General features: G+C 41.8%; 1 protein-coding gene across 4 annotated transcripts in view; it reads left to right on the top strand.

The window, feature by feature from the left end:
* The window catches only part of smoc2 (SPARC related modular calcium binding 2), an 89356-nt gene that overhangs the window by 33331 nt on the left and 35098 nt on the right, over window positions 1–20927 (top strand). For 2 of the 4 annotated variants that reach the window (XM_042323420.1, XM_024424241.2), the window contains exons 6-10: window positions 3047–3130; window positions 3783–3857; window positions 10413–10599; window positions 10740–10796; window positions 11520–11602. In XM_042323420.1, the coding sequence (XP_042179354.1) occupies window positions 3047–3130; window positions 3783–3857; window positions 10413–10599; window positions 10740–10796; window positions 11520–11602 (486 nt within the window). The remainder of the gene's footprint in view (window positions 1–3046; window positions 3131–3782; window positions 3858–10412; window positions 10600–10739; window positions 10797–11519; window positions 11603–20927) is intronic. The other 2 variants (XM_042323421.1, XM_042323422.1) reach the window with 2 other exon arrangements.

The raw sequence follows: 20927 nt of genomic DNA, 5'->3' as shown, positions 1-20927 counted from the left end.
TTGCTGTGTGACATTTATGTCTGCACCTCTTTTCAGTTAACAGCTTAAACCTAGAGCATGTATGTTGTTTGAGCCCAGCCAAGTCATTACCCATACTGTAGGTCAGCTGTTATTAGAGTCAGAGAAAATGCAAATACAGAGGCCAGAGAAAGAGAGTGCATCCTAAATGGCACCATTTTCTCTATGTGGTGCACTACTTTTGGTCAAAGTAGTGCACTACATAAGGAATAGGGTGCCATTTAGGGTGCACTCAGAGAGTATAGTTCAGCTTGATTTGGTTGGATAAACAGGATGGTTGAAACCAGAATAAACCATAAATTTGTGGTATCCCGACACTGAAAATAGCTTTGATTGCGTCAATATTTTGATTCGGCAAGAGATCCATCGATATCTACGCCTCCTTAGACGGCCTCATCAACTGTCTGTTATTAGAAACAAACATCAAAGTGGGAACCAGATATCTTCCATAATTAACACCATCCACATTTATCATGGGACTTGCGGACTTAATTTAAAGGTCCAATGCAGCTGTTTTTATCTCAAATAACACCTGGGTAACAATTAAGTACCTTACTGTGATTGTTTTAGATTAAAAATGTAAAAAAGAAACAGAAATAGCTTATTAACAAAGAGCGATATCTCAAGCAAGAACTTAGCTAGGACTGTCTGAAGTTGGGGAGGGGAAAACAAGCTATTTGCAGAGAGGTTTGGATCTCTCTTTCTTATTGGTCTATTAACTAGACTGAACAAAAATATAAATGCAAAATGCAACAATTTCTAAGATTTTACTAAGTTACAGTTCAAATGAGGAAATAAATAAATTAGGCCCTAATCTATGTTGGTCACATATACCTTTTAATAAAAGGTAGGGGCATGGATTAGAAAACCAGTCAGTATCTGGTGTGACCACCATTTATATCATGCAGCACAACACATCTCCTTTGCACAGTGTTGATCAGGCTGTTGACTGTGGCCTGTGGAATGTTGTTCCACTCCTCTTCAATGGCTGTGCGATGTTACTGGATATTGTCGGGAACTGGAACACGCTGTCATACACGTCAATCCAGAGCATCCCAAACATGCTCAATGGGTGACATGTCTGGTGAGAGATTTGTTACTGGGAGATTTTCAGCTTCCAGGAATTGTGTACCTTGCGATATGGGGTTGTGAATTATCATGCTGAAACATGAGGTGATATGATGAATGGCACGACAACGGCCCTCGGGATCTCATCATGTTATCTCTGTGCATTCAAATTTCAATTGAAAAAATGCAATTGTGTTCATTGTCCGTAGCTTATGCCTACTATAAAGCCACCACCACCATGGGGCACTCTGTTCACAACATTGACATCAGCAAACCGACCACCTGACACATACTGCCAAATTCTCTAAAATGACAATGGAGGTGGCTTAAGAATCTTAATATTAAATCATCTGGCAACAGCTTTGGTGGACATTCCTGCAGTCAGCATGCCAATTGCACTCTACCTCCAAACTTGAGACATCCGTGGCATTGTGTTTTGTGACAAAATTGCACATTTTAGAGTGTCTTTTTCTTGTCCCCAGCACGAGGTGCACCTGTGTAATGATCACTCTGTTTAATCAGCTTCTTGATATCCCACACCTGTCAGGTGGATGGATTATCTTGGCAAAGGAGAAATGCTCACTAACAGGAATGTAAACACATTTGTGCACAATGTGAGAGAAATACACCTTTTGGGCATATGGAAAATTACTAGGATCTTTTATTTCAGCTCATGAAGCACTTTACATGTTGCGTTTATATTTTTGTTCGGTATAAAACACAGCAAAATCTAGTTTTTGACTGCATTCATACATATTTCATACACATTCTGAAAAAATTGGTCACTGAAGACTGACAGTAACTAATGCTGTGTAACAACAAATGGCATGTGATTTTCCTACTGCACACGAAAAAAGGAATTACAGCCATAGAAACCTTACAAAATAATGTTTATTAGAGGTTTATGTTAAATCCAAGTCATATATATATGACTTCCTTTTTAGAATCTCATTTCCTGTGTAGTGCTATGACTTCCTGTGCATTTCTGAAATAATTTGTAACTGAAGGCTGACAGGGTTCAAGTGAATTCAATCCCAAAAGCTTTATTGTCCATTGAATGAACATACGATGGAACATTCTTCAATCTCTCTAGTTCCCATAAGCCTGTGTCCCCAGTCAGTCCCCACAGTGGTTGAGCCCTCCTCTGTGACCTGCTGTGAGGTTGCCCACACCTGCGCTTTACACTAACGAGCCAGAACCCAAATAGCCCCCTTTCCCAGTCCTCCCTTCCCACCTCCCTTCCACCCCCCTCAAAATCAAACAAACAAACAGAGCCTAAACGAACACCAAGCCCAACCCTAACCCTCTTGTTAATTGATTCATCTGGAACATGTGTGCGCCTGGATGTTGCATATTTCTCTGGTTGGGCCTTGCACGCCTTCTCCTCTTCTTTCTCCTGTTCTTCAGCTGGCGGCACACACGTGCACGTACGCACATGAACGTATACACGCACACAAACTCATGCATTCCCCACATGCAGATCCACAGAGGGATGGATAAGTGTATACCACAGAGTAGTGTCAGCCTTTAGCAACGTTCACATCCCTTCTCATTAACTTTAGGTTAGGTCCTCAATAAGTGTACTGTATGTAGGGCTGCATCCTAGCTTGAGATGTACTGTATACATATGTAACTTTCCCTTACATTTTCCATTGATCAAAGGGGATGGTGTGGGTGTCTGAAGTTAGATATGGGTATTATGTGTCTTTGAATAGCCACTAACATTTTTTAATGATGATGAGTATTATTGAAGCTCTGCAATCTTGATGTTCAACTATGACCACTATCTGTACTGTACATCCACTGACACCTTGAGTGCATCTCTTCTCCTCTACCACCCTCTCACTCTTTCAATCCTCTAGTCTCTCTCTCTCTCTCTACCTGTCTTGGCCGGGCAATGTGCAAATCTGTAATGGTTGATTTAGTGTTGTAAAAATCTAGCGTACACTCTCAATTGTAGTTTCCTTGCAAATCTTTTCCATTCTAAACACAGATGAGTCAGCTGGCCTAGTGGGGGAGCCGAATTCCCCGACAGACGAGGAAGGTGAGCTCTTCTTCTTCCTTTCTGGGCCCTGTTCGATTAGTTCAGAAATGCGTCCTTCCTTACTCACCTTCAAGCAATAACAAATCTGAATTGGTTGGACACTTTAAATAATTCCACTTTAATACTGTTTACGTATCTTACATTACTCATATCACATGTATATACAGTATTTTATACCATCTACTGCACCTTGCCTAGGTAGTTGTTGGGGAATTGTTAGATTACTTGTTAGATATTACTGCACTGTCGGAACTACAAGCACAAGCATTTCGCTACACTCGCATTAACATCTGCTAACCAATAAAATTTGATTTGATAAAATAAATAAATTAGTAACCTTGTTTTCACCTCAACAATACAAGAAAGGACATTTCTTCAGTATTCGAAAAGGGTCAAGATAGTTTCTGAACTGGGCGCGGCAGGTTGCGTAGTGGTCAGAGTGTTGGACTAGTAACTGAAAGGTTGCAAGATCAATTCCCTGAGCTGACAAGGTAAAAATCTGTTGTTCTGCCCCCGAACAACATGCTCCTAGGCTGTCATTGAAAATAAGAATTGGTTCATAACTGACTTGCCTAGTTAAATAAAGGTACTTTAAAAAAAAAACTTGGGATGGATAATGTGTGTTTGATTGAATTCTGTAATCTTCTTTCAGACATCATTTCTCAGTACCCCACCCTCTGGACAGAGCAGGTCCGCAGCCGGCAGAACAACAGGACCAGAACACAATGTGAGTTCAAGAAGCATTTCTACCTATCCAATGATTGTTTTTTAGATTGCAGATAATGAACTGAATTGATGAAGCTCTTGCTCTTTAGTTTATTTTAAAAATAGCAAGAGAGTTTTGTGAGTATCTTAGTAGAAGAAAGACTTTCATTATGATTAAGTATTTTATGAGAGTATTGAATGGGATACACCAATATATATGATATTAGTATATGGGATGAGTATGCTGCATTCACAATTGATGATGGTTTAGAGCTCTGTCTCTGTCTTTTTTCTTATGCCATGTGCCTGTAATTGTCAGCACATTGCAGTATCCTCTCCATTCCCCTGGCTCAATCTATCCTCTAACACACATTGTATATAGACATTCTTTTTTCTACTGTGTCATTGATTTGTTTATTGTGTTATTGGCTTGTTTATTGTTTACTCCATGTGTAACTCTGTGTTGTTTTCTGTGTCACACTGCTTTGCTTTATCTTGGCCAGGTCGCAATTGCAAATGAGAACTTGTTCTCAACTAGCCTACCTGGTTAAATAAAGGTGAAAAATGGCATTTTATTTATTCCCATCTACTCATTTGGGGAAAATTACTGCTTGTATGAAACAATGTTATTTTTGGTGTCTATGTCATGATACATGTGTGTGTGCGCATGTGCATGCATGTGCGTGTGCGTGTGTGTGAATCACACACGCACACCAACGAAAACCAATGAAAACGTTGCAAACGCAATGTTGATGGTTTTGATTACCCAATGAACTCCCATGTGCTCCTTGTGGAGTATTGGATTTCTATCTATTAAAAAATTATCAAAAGAGAGACACACAGAGAGAAAAATAGTAAAGAGAGAGAGGAAGAGAGAGTTAAGAGAGCAAAGGAGGTATTTAGTGTCTTTTGTGTGGCTAAAGCTCTTGTAAAATGAAAACAAACAAAGACAAAGGGGATATGCATTTTCTTACTGTTGATTCCGTGCCCAGAGGGAAGCCACAATGAAGAAGTAGAGGAAAGAAAGAAGAAGTGTTGAAAGCCCCTATGGCCCACAGGAGCTCTTTAAAAAATGTGTTGGCATAGAAGTGTAATGCTGTAAAGCTTTGCTGGAGAGCTGTGTGGCATAGGGAAAATTTGGCTACAGGGAGTGATCTGATTGATTTCTGGTGGGACTCTTGGAGAGATATCTTTCTTCGGTGGAGCCAAAGTAAGTCCCTACTACTGTGTTTGGGAATGTTTAAGGAAAAATATGCAGACATAAAAGCTAGTTGCTTTAGATACAGTAGATGTAGCATATTTCTCTCTGGGAAAATGTGTGTGTGTAAATATTTACTTAACTTGGGCACAGGGACCTCTGTTCAGTCATTAGCCCTTTAATGCCGGTAAACAGTGCAGTGGGGGGCTGATAAAGCAGTCTGCACACACTGTCTCCGAACACTCATCCTCCTCCTCTTCCATTGCTTCTTTTCCTCTCCTTTAAAAAACAAATAAAATAAAATTGTATTGGTCACATACACATATTTTGCAGGTGAAGCAAAATGCTTGTGTTCCTAGCGCCAAGAGTGCAGTAACAGCCTGACAGGATGCTCTCAATGGTGCATTTGTAGAAGTTTGTGAGGGCCTAAGGTGCCAAGCCAAATTTATTCAGCCTCCTGAGGTTGAAGAGGCGCTGTTGCGCCTTCTTCACTGCACTGTCTGTGTGGATGGACCATTTCAGGTTGTCAGTGATGTGCACACCGAGGAACTTGAAGCTTTTCACCCTATCCACTGAGACCTTGTTGATGTAGATGGGGGTGTGCTCCCTCTGCTGTCTCCTAAATTCCAGGCTCAACTCCTTTGTTTTGTTGATATTCAGGGAGAGGTTATTTTCTTGGCACCACTCTGACAGGGCCCTCACCTCCTCCCTTTAGGCTGTCTCATCCTTGTTGGTAATCAGGCTTACCACTGTTGTCGTCTGCAGACTTTATGATTGTGTTGGAGACATGCATGGCCAAGCAGCCATGGGTGAACAGGCAGTACAGGAGGGGGCTGAGCACACACCCTTGTGGGGCCCCCGTGTTGAGGATCAGCATAGCTGAGGTGTTGTAGCCTCCACCTTTAGTCGACCTGTCAGGAAGTCCAGGACCCAGTAGCACAGGGTGGGGTTCCAAACCAGGTCCCCAAGGTTAGTGATGAGCTTGGTGGACACTATGGAGTTGAAGGCTGAGCTGTAGTCCATGAACAGAGTTCTTACATAGGTATTCCTCTTGTCCAGATGGGATAGGGCAGTGTACAGTACAATGGTTATTGCATCATCCGTGGATCTGTTGGGGTGTTTTGCTAATTGTAGTGGGTCTAGGATGTTGGGTAAGGTGGAGGTGTGCGTGGATCCTTATATCCTTAACGAGCCTCTTAAAGCTCTTCATGATGACAGAAGTGTGTGCTACGGGTCGATTTGTAATTTAGTTTAGTTGCCTGTGCTTTCTTAGGTACAGGAACAATGTAGGGAAGGGCATGAGTAAGTACTTGAATACTCGAACTGACCTCATCTCGATCTGTAACCAGAGATTTTTTTTTTAATACTGTAAAACTATTTGGTCTAAATTTTGTCTTGAAGACAAGGTTAATTTGCTTTGACTCTAGTGTTCCATTTGTACATGTGCATTTCAGGGACACAACAACAAAAGAAACCAAGCCAAGCATCACACAGTTCCGCTCACTTAATTCCCTTTCCCCTCCATGTCTCACTACTCACTCAATTGTGTTCCGACTGCTCCCTCTACACACACACGTGCTGTGTACGCCTACAGAAATAAAAGCCTATAAAAACATGTCCAACTGATGGGAAACACAAGCTACATTCCTTGCCAAATGATGACAATTTTATCACAAATTCTAAATGGACTGGTTGACTGAAGTATGGATATATGTGTTTCCAACAATGAACTGTAGATTTGGAACATTTGTCATTAGTTGTTTAGGGTACTGGTACTAAGTCAGAATTGGCTATATCATAAAAATACGTGAAAACAAAAATGTGCTTTTTGGTCTTAATTTAAGGTTAGGCATAAGGCTAACCGTGTGGTTCAGGTCAGGGTTAGGTTTAAAATTGGATTTTTAAGAAGCAAACTTGTAGAAACAGGCAGGGTTTATGACTTTGTGTTTGTGGTAACTAATGTTAGTGACGATCCTACGAACTGCTAGCGGCATTTAGAATTGGTTAGCCCAAACTATTACCCGACTAAACATAGACAGGTTCCACACTGAAAATATGGAAAAAGATATTAGTTTGATGAAGACAAAGAGCGTATTTTCATCAGAATCATTAAGCCTAGGCCTACTCCCCAAACAGATGTCTTGGCCATAATTAATCCCCATGCAGTGTTCAATGTAGAAGGAACAGGCATAATAAACTCAATCTGCTTCTCAAAAGGAAGACTTTCGTTTGGTTTTGGTTTGTAAACCCTTGCCAAATTGAGCCTATTTCACATTATCACTCTAAGAGTAACTGTTCCAGACACGAGACACGAATGGCTTTGCACTATTCTGTTCTATTTTATTTTGATATATTACATGTTTTTTTTACTAGAAAATAGGTGTCTTTACTGTGATCAGGCCTCGGGAAATAAGGGGTCTTGTCTGCAAAATTAACAAAACAAGGCTATTCCATTGCACAGCGAAAGCTTCTACAAGTAAGCGCCACACTGCTGATGTTACTACCTTTTTGAAGACTGTGTTCCACAATGTTAACCAGTTGATTTGACAGTTTTCAATAAATACATCTTAAATGGCACTTGTTTTATAAATTGACTGAATATATATATATGGGTCAATTTAGCAATTAGTATGAGTTTTCTGTAATGGTTATGATAAATTAGGCATTGTTACTCGCTGTTGGCATATTGATAAATGTGCAATTTTCTGAAAATAGCTTTTTATTTTATTTTATTTTATTTGAGACTCGAGTACTCTAAAAAAGCATGCAAGTACTCGAACAGTCGAAAAAGGTAAAATGCTCATCCCTAAAAGAATGGTGGACATCTTGAAGCAAGTGAGGTCAACAGACTGGGATAGGGAGAGATTGAACATGTCCATAAACAGTCCAGCATGCAGGTCTGCGCATGCTCTGAGGACACGGTTAGTAATGCCGTCTGGGCCTGGAGCCTGCAAGTGTTAACACGCCTTTTGGTTTTGGGTAAGTTCTTATCGTAACAGTGGGAACAACATCCTCTATGCACTTCCTGATGATCTCAGCCACAGAGTCAGTGTATACGTCAATGTCAATCTCAGTGGCAACCCGGAACATATCCCAGTCCGTGTGATCAAAACAGTCTTGAAACATAGATTCTGATTGGTCAGACAGACGTTACCACGGGTACTTACTGTTTAAGTTTCTGTCTATAGAAAAGGAGGCGCAATGGAGGTGTGATCTGATTTGCTGAAGGGAGGGCAGGGGAGGGCCTTGTAGCCACCCCGGAAGGGGGAGTAGCAATGGTCAATCATTTTTATTGAGCGAGTAGGGCCCCCTGCCCTATCCCCTATGTGTTGGAAATACTTTGGTAGTGGTTCTTCAGAAATGCTTTATTAAATTTCCCAGCTACAATAAATGCGACCTCAAGATATGCAGTTTCCAGTTGGCACAAAGTCCAATGTAGTTCCTTGAGAGCCATTGTGGTGTCGGCTTGAGGGGGAATATACACGGCCATGACGATGACCAAAAATAATGATCTCAGGAGGTAATGTGGTCGGCATTTGATTGTGAGGTATTCCAGATTGAGAGAACAAAAGGACTTGAGTTCCTGTATCTTATCACAATCACACCATGAGTAGTTAATCATGATACACCTCCGCCTTTCTTCCTTCTGGAGTGATCTTTCTTCCTGTCCGCTCGATGTACAGAGAACCCAGCTGGCTGTATGGACGGGGGTAGTATATCCGTTGAGAGCTATGATTCCGTGAAACTGAGTATGTTATAGTCCCTAATGCCTCTCTGGAAAAAGATCCTCGCCCTGAGCTCGTCTCCTTTATTGTCCAGAGACATCAGCAAGTAATATACTCGGAAGCGGTGGATAGCATACACGCCTCCTGAGTCGGAATAAAAGCCCACTCCATATTCCTCTTCTCCGTCGCCGGCGTCTTGCATCAGCCCCTGGGATGAGTGGAAATGCCTCGGGTGGTACAAATAAAGGTTCCAATTCAGAAAGTCGGATTTCCGGTTGAAATGCTGGTGAGTGACCGTTGATCTAATATCCAAAAGTTATAATGTGAGAAATAACAACAATACAAATCAAAATACTGCATGTCTGTCGGGGCACTCTTTATTTACAACTGCTACCTTCTGGTTCATCCTCTGTGTGGGTCTAGGGTCTGATGCAGAATATGGATAGGGATGGGAAGGTATCTCAAGAGAAAAGAAAGCATGCGTTTGTTTTATGCGTTTTAGCATGCGTTTTAAGTCCAAACTTCAGTTATATTGGGTCAGGGCTTAAATACAACAATGGTGTGTTTAACCTTTCTTGCACAGGCGTTCCGCTAGCGACCAACCTCGACAACATCCGGTGAAATTGCAGAGCGCCAAATTCAAAATACAGAAATAGTCATAATAAACATTCATAAAAAATACAAGTGTTACACATCGGCTTAAAGATGAACTTCTTGCAGCAACGCTTACAAAAGCCTACAAACATTTTACAACCAAGTAAAGGAATTACTAAAGTCAGAAATAGTGATAAAATGAATCACTTACCCATGAAGATATTCATATGGTTGCAATCAAAAGAGTCCCAGCTACACAATAAATTGTTGTTTTGTTCGATAAAGTCCCTCTTTTCATCCCAAAAACTCTGTTTTGTTGGCGTGTTTTGTTAAGTAATCCACTGGCACAAAGGCGGTCAAAACGTGCAGACGAATAGTTCCTAATAGTACCGGTAAAGTTCATAGAGACATGTCAAACGATGTTTAGAATTAATCCTCAGTTTGTCAATTGTCTAAATAATCGATAACATTTCAACCGGACAATAGCGTATTCAATAGAAAGGAAAAACAACGAGGGAGGCACACTCGGTCACGCGTGCAAACCAGCACTGCATGATTCTACAGTCCACTGACAGAAAGGTCTCATTCTTTTTCATTTTTCGGAAAACAAGTCTGAAACAATGTCTAAAGACTGTTGACATCTAGTGGAAGCCATAGGAACTGCAATCTGGGTCCTAACCCATTAGACACTCTATAGGCATTCAATTGAAAATACCCACATCAGAAAAATCCAACTTCTGGGATGGATTTTCCTCAGGTTTTCACCTGCCATATCAGTTCTGTTATACTCACATACATTATTTTAACAGTGTTTTCTATCCACATCTACCAATTATATGCATATCCTAGCTTCTGGGCCTGAGTAACAGGCAGTTTACTATGGGCACGCTTCTCATCCAGACGTCGAAATACTGCCCCCAAGCCATAAGAAGTAAAATGAATCTTCTCCAGGTGTACTGTGTTTTAGTGTCTATATACCAAGGTGGACCATCTTCACTGCGCTGACTTGAGATGTTCTGATCTGTTCTCGCTGCTCATCCTCTTACCCCTGACCCCTCAGCCTCATCATGTGACCAGGAGCAGCAGTCGGCCCAGGAGGAAGCACGGCAGCACAAGAATGAGGCGGTGTTCGTGCCCGACTGTGCCCAAGGGGGCCTCTACAAACCTGTCCAGTGTCACCCGTCCACCGGGTACTGCTGGTGCGTGCTGGTGGACACAGGGCGGCCCATTCCTGGCACCTCCACCAGGTGAGAGACTGGCACTGCCCACTTTGACAGTACAGCTACAAAGACTGGGGGCTGGAGATGGAAGTTTTCAACCTGTATTACAGTAGGATATCGATATATCGTCTTATTGGGTACCCTGCTTTGTGTCCTGCTTTGTATAGTGTACGTCCTGAAGCTTCCAAGTGTACAGATGCAACTACATACCAACGTACATGCAGGTACATACAGAATGCCCTCACATCCACATTTCCTATAGAGTCCAATCACACATTAAACTGAGTGCCAGTCACCAGTAGCTAAGCGGTCCATCATGGGCACTGCTGTGTGTGTGATTGAGTGGTTGGTGAGGTTGAGTGTGGGGTTCAGGGGTCGGCGAGGCTGGCAAAGAAGGGGCATGCGTGCGGGTACAGTTTTAATGAGCGGGGGGAATGATGCAGAGCTAGGTATCGGATTAACAAGGCCCCAGGCAGGGCCCCAGGCATTGCGCCAGACAGCGCATTAGTCTGTTCTTGGCCAGGACGCATGGCACAGCAGTGGCAATCGGGGCTTCGCTCTCTAGCGTTTTCCAAGGGAGGGCATGAAAGACATCCCTGTGTCCCACGCTCTCTGTTTCCCTCTATCTCACACACAATTTCCTTTCTCTTTCACTCTTTTTCTCCCATCTCACTATCACTGTTCCTCTTTCACTCTCTCTTTCACTCTCTCTTTCACTCTCTCCCTCTCTCTCTCTCTCTCTCTCTCTCACACACTATCCCTCCACTATCCCTTCCTGTTTGGGGAGCAGCTTCTCACCCTCTCTCCAAGTTGCAGGGAAAGTATTTAGCCACAGTAATATTTCTAGATTAAGTGGGACTTTAAACTGCTGACATTTGATTGCATGGGGAGATGAACTGAAGAGTGAACTGAACAACATTAATAGTTCTTTACATTGTGTATCACAGATATGAGCAACCAAAGTGTGATGGCAACGCCAGAGCCCATCCCACCAAACCGAAGGACCATTACAGAAGCAGACATCTTCAAGGTGGGTCTGGGTAGATGAATTCTACATGGTCTCTTTCCTCTTTCCTCTCCGGAACACATTGTGGAATCTTAATCCTAACCAATTTGTCTCTGACCCTAACTATGCTATGTAACTAATATATCACTATATAGTGATATTTTATTGTGTAAGAAAATAAGATAAAAATTGATTTAATTGTATTTTTTTTGTTAACAATCTACACGAAAAGACTGTGAAAGTGGAAGAAGATTAATAGAAATTAAATAACTAAAATATAGTTGTTGCATAAGTATTCAGCTCCCTGAGTCAATAGATGTTAGAAACAGCTTTGGCATTGATTACTGCTGAAAGTCTTCTTGGGTGTCTATAAGCTTTGAACAACTGGATTGTGTAATATTATTTTCAAAATTCTATAAGCTCTGTCAAAATGTTGGGGATCATGGATAGATAGCAATTGTCAAGTCTTGCCATAGATTTTCAAGCAGATTTAAGTCAAGACTGTAATTTGGCAACTCAGGAACATTCACTGTCTTCTTGGTAAGCAACTCCAGTGTAGATTTGGCCTTGTGTTGTAGTTTATTGTCCTACTGAAAGGTGAATTCCTCTCCCAGTCTCTGGTGTAAAGCAGGCTGAAGCAGGTTTTTCTCTAGGATTTTGCCTGTGCTTAGCTTCATCCCATTTATTTTGATCCTCAGTATTTGCAGATAACAAGGATACCCATACCATGACGCAGGCACCACCATGTTTGAAAATAAGAAGGCAATTACTCAGTGATGTGTTGTGTTGGATTTGTTCCAAACATAAGGCTTTGCATTAGGCCAAAATGTGTATTCCTTTGCTGTGTTTTTGTTTCTTCAGTATTAATTTAGTACCTTGTTGCATACAAGATGCATGTTTTGGAATATTTTTATTCTGTATATTTGTACTCTTCTTTTCACTCTGTCATTTAGGTCATTATTGTGGAGTAACTACAATATTGTTGATCCATCCTCAGTTTTCTCCCATCACAGTCATTGAATGTTTTAAAATCACCAATTGCCTCATGGTAACACAACCTAAGCAGTTGAATTCCTGTCCTGCAGGTCAGTTCAGAAGGACGACTGTATCTTTGATGTGTCTGGGTGATTTAACCCTTGTGTGGAGTTCATGTTTTTGTTATTCACCCAATGTTTGCGGGTCTGATGGACCCACAACATGATTGGGTTTTTAAAACAATACAGCCGTAACAATTTACATAAAAATACTTCATACTTAGATGTTGGCTTATATCAATTACGAGGAATATAGACAACATACATGGTTCATATTAGCTATTTACCTCATCTAGATCACATGTATAAATAAAGTGCTATTCGTTTTTTAAAAATCCAGACATATGTGGATTAAATCACATTTATCTTGAACAAATATAAATGAAACAAGATTTTCATCACTATTAATGTTTATTGCTATGAACTGAACAAATCGGAAGGACCCATTCCACATAAGGTATTTTATGGAAATGATAAATGAGACCCATTGAATACAAATGAAGGCTGGTCTACACACCACAGAGTTGTACTGTGTGTGTGTTGCAAACGTATTTCTTGCACTTGATGCATGTGTACTGTGTCTTCCTGTCCTTCATGGGTCCACACACTTCTTGTTGCTACCGGCTGCAATCTAGAATGATGAAAACACTTAGTTCAGGAATTTTATTAACATCTCACTCACTCACATATATAGTTACAGCAGGCCAAGGTAGGAGAGTCAGACACACACACACATCCAACAACATCGCTCACACTTACTTCTGGTATTGAAGTTGTTGGTTCTGTGCGTCGGGCGGATGTGGCACCAGCATCCTCCTCCTGAATCCCCCTCACGATGGCTGCAAAATCTGGGGTCCTTGGGATATGTTGCCGCCTCTGGATTTGAGGTCTTACCAATACCCTTTCAAATCAAATCAAATTTTATTTGTCACATACACATGGTTAGCAGATGTTAATGCGAGTGTAGCGAAATGCTTGTGCTTCTAGTTCCGACAATGCAGTAATAACCAACAAGTAATCTAACTAACAATTCCAAAACTGCTGTCTTATACACAGTGTAAGGGGATAAAGAATATGTACATAAAGATATATGAATGAGTGATGGTACAGAGCAGCATAGGCAAGATACAGTAGATGGTATCGAGTACAGTATATACATATGAGATGAGTATGTAAACAAAGTGGCATAGTTAAAGTGGCTAGTGATACATGTATTACATAAGGATGCAGTAGATGATATAGAGTACAGTATATACGTATGCATATGAGATGAATAATGTAGGGTATGTAAACATTATATAAGGTAGCATTGTTTAAAGTGGCTAGTGATATATTTTACATCATTTTACATCATTAAAGTGGCTGGAGTTGAGTCAGTGTCAGTGTCAGTGTGTTGGCAGCAGCCACTCAATGTTAGTGGTGGCTGTTTAACAGTCTGATGGCCTTGAGATAGAAGCTGTTTTTCAGTCTCTCGGTCCCAGCTTTGATGCACCTGTACTGACCTCGCATTCTGGATGATAGCGGGGTGAACAGGCAGTGGCTCGGGTGGTTGTTGTCCTTGATGATCTTTAACATCGGGGGGTGTAGGTGTCCTGGAGGGCAGGTAGTTTGTCCCTGGTGATGCGTTGTGCAGACCTCACTACCCTCTGGAGAGCCTTACGGTTGAGGGCGGAGCAGTTGCCGTACCAGGCGGTGATACAGCCCGCCAGGATGCTCTCGATTGTGCATCTGTAGAAGTTTGTGAGTGCTTTTGGTGACAAGCCGAATCCTTTCAGCCTCCTGAGGTTGAAGAGGCGCTGCTGCGCCTTCTTCACGATGCTGTCTGTGTGAGTGGACCAATTCAGTTTGTCTGTGATGTGTATGCCGAGGAACTTAAAACTTGCTACCCTCTCCACTACTGTTCCATCGATGTGGATAGGGGGGTGTTCCCTCTGCTGTTTCCTGAAGTCCACAATCATCTCCTTAGTTTTGTTGACGTTGAGTGTGAGGTTATTTTCCTGACACCACACTCCGAGGGCCCTCACCACCTCCCTGTAGGCCGTCTCGTCGTTGTTGGTAATCAAGCCTACCACTGTTGTGTCGTCCGCAAACTTGATGATTGAGTTGGAGGCGTGCGTGGCCACGCAGTCGTGGGTGAACAGGGAGTACAGGAGAGGGCTCAGAACACACCCTTGTGGGGCCCCAGTGTTGAGGATCAGCGGGGTGGAGATGTTGTTGCCTACCCTCGCCACCTGGGGGCGCCCCGTCAGGAAGTCCAGTACCCAGTTGGGGTCGAGGGCGGGGTCGAGACCCAGGGTCTCGAGCTTGATGACGAGCTTGGAGGGTACTATGGTGTTGAATGCCGAGCTGTAGTCGATGAACAGCATTCTCACATAGGTATTCCTCTTGTCCAGATGGGTTAGGGCATTGTGCAGTGTGGTTGAGATTGCAGACTGTGGACCTATTTGGGCGGTAAGCAAATTGGAGTGGGTCTAGGGTGTCAGGTAGGGTGGAGGTGATATGGGCCTTGACTAGTCTCTCAAAGCACTTCATGATGACGGAAGTGAGGGCTACGGGGCGGTAGTCGTTTAGCTCAGTTACCTTAGCTTTCTTGGGAACAGGAACAATGGTGGCCCTCTTGAAGCATGTGGGAACAGCAGACTGGTATAGGGATTGATTGAATATGTCCGTAAACACACCGGCCAGCTGGTCTGCGCATGCTCTGAGGGCGCGGCTGGGGATGCCGTCTGGGGATGCCGTTTGGGCCTGCACACCGAATCAGCGTATTCGTCAATGTTGTTATCTGACGCAATACGAAAGATATCCCAGTCCACGTGATGGAAGCAGTCTTGGAGTGTGGAGTCAGCTTGGTCGGACCAGCGTTGGACAGACCTCAGCGTGGGAGCTTCTTTTTTTAGTTTCTGTCTGTAGGCAGGGATCAACAAAATGGAGTCGTGGTCAGCTTTTCCGAAAGGGGGGCGGGGCAGGGCCTTATATGCGTCGCGGAAGTTAGAGTAACAATGATCCAAGGTTTTTCCACCCCTGGTTGCGCAATCGATATGCTGATAAAATTTAGGGAGTCTTGTTTTCAGATTAGCCTTGTTAAAATCCCCAGCTCCACTATGAAAGAGCTATCTCCTCTGGAGCTTCCCGCTGTTCCAATCTGGGTTCAACGCCATCCAGATGACAAAAGCATTTTATGCCGAGATGTCCAAGATGTTGAAGAATATCACAAGTGGCCAGTGTGGGGTTCTTATTTTGCAGCTGTAGCCAGTCACCAGCTTGTCTAAATTGTCCACCTCTCCTTTTCTGGCTTTTGATGTTCCTAGCTACAGATTCTCCCATCCCTATGGAGCGTACTCATGAGTACCACATTTTTGTCTTTCTTTGGCATGTAGGACACTAGGGACGTGTCAGCCATGAACACAAACTTAGAGGAATTGATAGGCCTGTTCTGTGTATTCAACAGCTGAGGTGGGAGCTCTGGCTTGTTTTTTCATACTGTTCCTGCCATCATCAGCTTCCTCTTGATGAGCTGCAGTCCCAGCTTGTGTGAAGTAAAAAAGCGTAATGTATTGTCATACAAATCATGTATTGTAATAACATTGTGCAGGTTCACACACTACAAAGGGTAAAGAGTGCGTGAAAAGCTGGAGACAGGCAGACATGCAGGGAGATAGACAGGTTCTTGGTGCTGTGTTGAAACAGCAAGCCCAGAGAGGAGGAAGACAGACTGAAGGCACACAGCAAACCTTTTTGTTTAATTTTTACTTGTTTTCACCTACACACACACACACTTTTCCACACTTTTATTACCCTCGGGACCAGTGGACCCGAACACGACATATGTAATGTAAATGTGTAGGGGGGTGCACAGTGTGCATTCAATGAAAATGTTTTCTTTTACATGTTCTTCACAGAAAATGAGCCAAGGCCAATGAGTCTCAGGTTGAAAAAATTATGAATTGTATCATTTTATTTTAGTAAACATTGAAAATGGGTCCCATATACCCAAACAACCCACAGCAAAATTATTAACTTGGCCATGCTTAAAGAGATATTCTGTGTCTGATTTGCTATTGTTACCGATCTACCAATCTTTATGAGGTTTTAGAATCTGTGCTTGAAATTCAATACTTGACTGAGGGACCTTACAGATGTTCTATCTATGGGGGACAGAGGAAGGGTTAGTCATTCGAAAATAACGTGATCCCCTATTATTTCACACAGAGTGAGTCCAACTTATTATGTGATTCGTTAAGCCAAATGTTATTCTGGAACTAATTTAGGCTTGCCTAAACAAAGGGGCTGAATACTTATGCAACAACTACATTTTAGTAATAAAAATAAAAAATCCACTTTGACCTATTTTGTGTAAATTGTTGACCAAAAATGGCAATTAAACCATTTGAATCTCACTTTGAAACACAATCAAATGTGAAGAAATCCAAGAGGTCTGAATACTTTTGCAAGGCACTGTAAATAAAATGTCACTCTAAGTAAAATATAATGAATATGTCACTATAAGGTTTAAAGATGATCACTAGCTAGGTTTCCATACAATTGGAGAAAGATTCATGCAAATGTTCTAAAGTCCATAAGAAATGATATGTGCATTATCCCACCAGATTTCCCGCTGATACAAAGTTGTGTGATGACGTAGTGCACATGAAAGCACTTTTGCGCTTAAAGTTTCTGTGTACCGAATAAAAAAACGAAGTTCAATATGTTTCCATCCCATTTTACTCTACCGATGTAATTGTGCATGAAGGTAATCACTGTGCACTTAACCACCATAAGTTATAAACTTATGAAATAAATTATGAAGTTCATCATAACTTATTTCATCTGCCTTTAAATGCTTTTCCACATTGTGGTTGTGGTAGAACGTAATATATCATCTCGTGACTCCAAGTTTAATTCGACATGATGCGTTTCAACCTCAATTATGACTCTATTTAACCAACAAAAAAATTATCGTAACTTATTCTGTTTTGTCGACATTTGGGAAATTTCACAGCCAAAATTGCTGTTTTTTTGCATTAGGTAATTCATCCTCATGAAATGGTTGGATGGAAACCTGGTTACTATAAGTAACATGTAAGTAATATAAGTAATATGTCAGTTTAGGTGACATATTACTACGTAATGGTTAGATATGACTATTTTGACATTCTAATGAGACCATGTTGGTTTCACAGTAGTTTACCCTGTCTGCTGATCCCAACACAAGGGGCAGAAACACAGTGCCTGTGTGTGTCTTTGTTGACATCATTAGTGTTTATCCATGAAATGCTTGACACAGGCTGGCTTGATATTTCCCACAACCCCTCACATTGTGTGTGTGTTTGTGTGTGATAGAGAGGAGACAGATGCTAATTAGTGAGGTATGTAATCAGGGACTAACAGGGAGAGATGTGAAATAGGCCGGTGACAGGAATCGCCAGTTGAGGATGGAAGTGAAACCGTATGTGTGAGAGCGGGAAAGATAATGAAGGACAGGAAGTATGGGGGATACCATGGATAGTTAGTGGAAGATGGATGGACGACAGGGATAGATAGGCGTGGGCAGGGGAAATCCCAAGAGGGACTCCTGGTTGTTTTGTTGTTTTTTTTAGTACAGGAATGCCATTCAGTACAGATTATATTGAAGTTAAAGTATCTGCGGTGAAAATATTCAGTGTTTCCCATATGAAATTGTTACCAAAAGTAAGATGAGTTGTCTACAGGAAAATATTGTTGATACTTGACAGGAAATTACACCAATTACATATTGGTTACCTTACTCTGTAAGTAGTTTTTGGACAAATCTATGCTTTAGTTTAGTCACCTTTAGTTTCAGTCACCTTCAGTATTTTAGTCTAAAAACCAAAGTTAGCATTTGCTGTCTCTTCTTGTCTAAAGACTGCTTAAAGGGTAAGGAAAAACATATGAAATGTTTTGAATTTGGGTGAACTATCACTTCAATTCATCTGTAAACCCAGCCTCTAATGGGATGACAGCCATTTTAATAGTGTGTAAGATTCAGACCAAGGGAGCTTTGTCAGTAGTGTGTTTAGCATTGGGCAGCTTTAGGTAAACAATGAAGCAGGAAAAATGGCATAATCTACTGATCTGGTTTAATAAGGCATAAGGGTATGGCTAAGCCGATTGACACTGCTTTCACAACTGTGTTAAAAGACGTCTGCCTTGAAAACAGCTTTCATTCTTATTCACACTCCAGGCAGCAGGCAGAAACAAATAAAAAATAATAAATATAATATTCTCAACACCAGACAGCCTCTGATACATGGGCTACATATAGACAGAGGGGCCCTATTTCACTCACTCGGATGCTTTCTGCTTTCTCAGGTGAGATAGTTTCAGCAGAGAGGTAGAGGCGAAGTGAGAGGGCTCACTCACACCAAAATGTGTCCAGAATACGCCCAATGCGTTTCTACAGGCTTAATATGCAACCCTAAGCTTGCCACCTTCCTTCCCGCCTTTGGGACAACTACTCCCATTGTTACAGCGGAGATATGAGCATTTCGGCATTACATACAGATTTCTGATTTCAGCCACTTGTGAATTAGAAAGGATAGTTGGCGGGTGCACAGCACACTGTTCGGATGCTGGCTTGCCCTAAAGTAAATTGATGTTTTTCCAAAGTTATATAATTACTTCAGTCGAAATACAATTATTCAAAATATTTCACCAGAGAGCATGATTTAGCCATAGAGAATCATTAGCTTATTTAAAAAATTAGCTGTGGAATATTTAAAATCACAATCATGTAGGCCTATGCCTATTTGGGAAGCCTGCAATCGGCAATTTGGCAGCACACATGGCAAAAGGCCTAGCTGAGTATTGAGTTGCGGCTGTCAGTGAAAAGCATCTAAAATATGTGTGAAGATAATGTGTCTTGAGTATAATTTAAAATGTTGAGACAAGAATGGGAGGGGTGTGTAGCTAAAATATGGCAAATCTCTCTCCAGAATGCATACACTCAGCTGTCCAGAATGCGCTCAGGTGTCTCCCTCTAATGCTTGCACATTCATTGTGTGAATTATTTGCCCTTTGATTGTTTATTTTTGTAAATTCTCCATTACATGTCAAAAGTAGGCCTGGTAAATGTACCATTAATCCCCATCATTTAGTTACGTTTTTTACATTTGATTTATTTCACCTTTATTTAACCAGGTAGGCTAGTTGAGAACACATTCTCATTTACAACGGTGACCTGGCCAAGATAAAGCATAGCAGTGCGACACAAACATCAACACAGAGTTACACATGGAATAAACAAACATACAGTCAATAACACAATAGAAAAGTCTATATACAGTGTGTGCAAATGAGGTAAGATAAGGGAGGTAAGGCAATAAATAGGCTATAGTGGCAAAATAATTACAATATAGAAATTAAACACTGGAGTGATAGATGTGCAGAAGGTGAATGTGCAAGTAGAGATACTGGGTTGTAAAGGAGCAAAAAAAATACAGTATGGGGATGAGGTAGTTGGATGGGCTATTTACAGATAGGCTATGTACAGGTGCAGTGATCTGTGAGCAGCGCTGACAGCTGGTGCTTAACGTTAGTGAGGGAGATATGAGTCTCCAGCTTCAGTGATTTTTGCAATTTGTTCCAGTCATTGGCAATAGAGAACTGGAAGGAAAGGTGGCCAAATGAGGAATTGGCTTTGGGGGTGACCAGTGAAATATACCTGCTGGAGCGGGTGCCACGGGTGGGTGCTGCTATAGTGACCAGTGAGCTGAGATAAGGCGGGGCTTTACCTAGCAAAAACTTATAGATGACCTGGAGCCAGTGGGTTTGGCAACAAAATGAAGTGAGGTGTAGCCAACGAGAGCATACATGTCGCAATGGTGGGTAGTATATGGGTCTTTGGTGACAAAACGGATGACACTGTGATAGACTGCATCCAATTTGCTGAGTAGAGTGTTGGAGGCTATTTTGTAAATGACATAGCCGAAGTCAAGAATCGGTTTTACGAGGGTATGTTTGGCAGCATGAGTGCAGGATGCTTTATTGCGAAATAGGAAGTTGATTCTAGATTTCATTTTGGATTGGAGATGCTTAATGTGAGTCTGCAAGGAGAGTTTACAGTCTAACCAGACACCTAGGTATTTGTAGTTGTCCACATATTCTAAGTCATTGGCATTGAAGCTCGTCTGGAGATTTGTTAACACAATGTCCAAAGAAGGGCCAGAAGTATACAGAATGGTGTTGTCTGCGTAGAGGGGGATCAGAAGATCAGAGGAGGAGTAGGATAAGGGTATGGCTAAAGACTATAAGAACTGGTCGTCTTGTGCGTTCGGAACAGAGAGTAAAATGAGCAG

This window comes from Oncorhynchus tshawytscha, linkage group LG06 (assembly GCF_018296145.1).
Source record: "Oncorhynchus tshawytscha isolate Ot180627B linkage group LG06, Otsh_v2.0, whole genome shotgun sequence".
Lineage (NCBI taxonomy): Eukaryota > Metazoa > Chordata > Actinopteri > Salmoniformes > Salmonidae > Oncorhynchus > Oncorhynchus tshawytscha.
The sequence above is the reverse complement of the archived record's forward strand: the minus strand, read 5'-3'. Positions and strand labels throughout refer to the sequence as shown.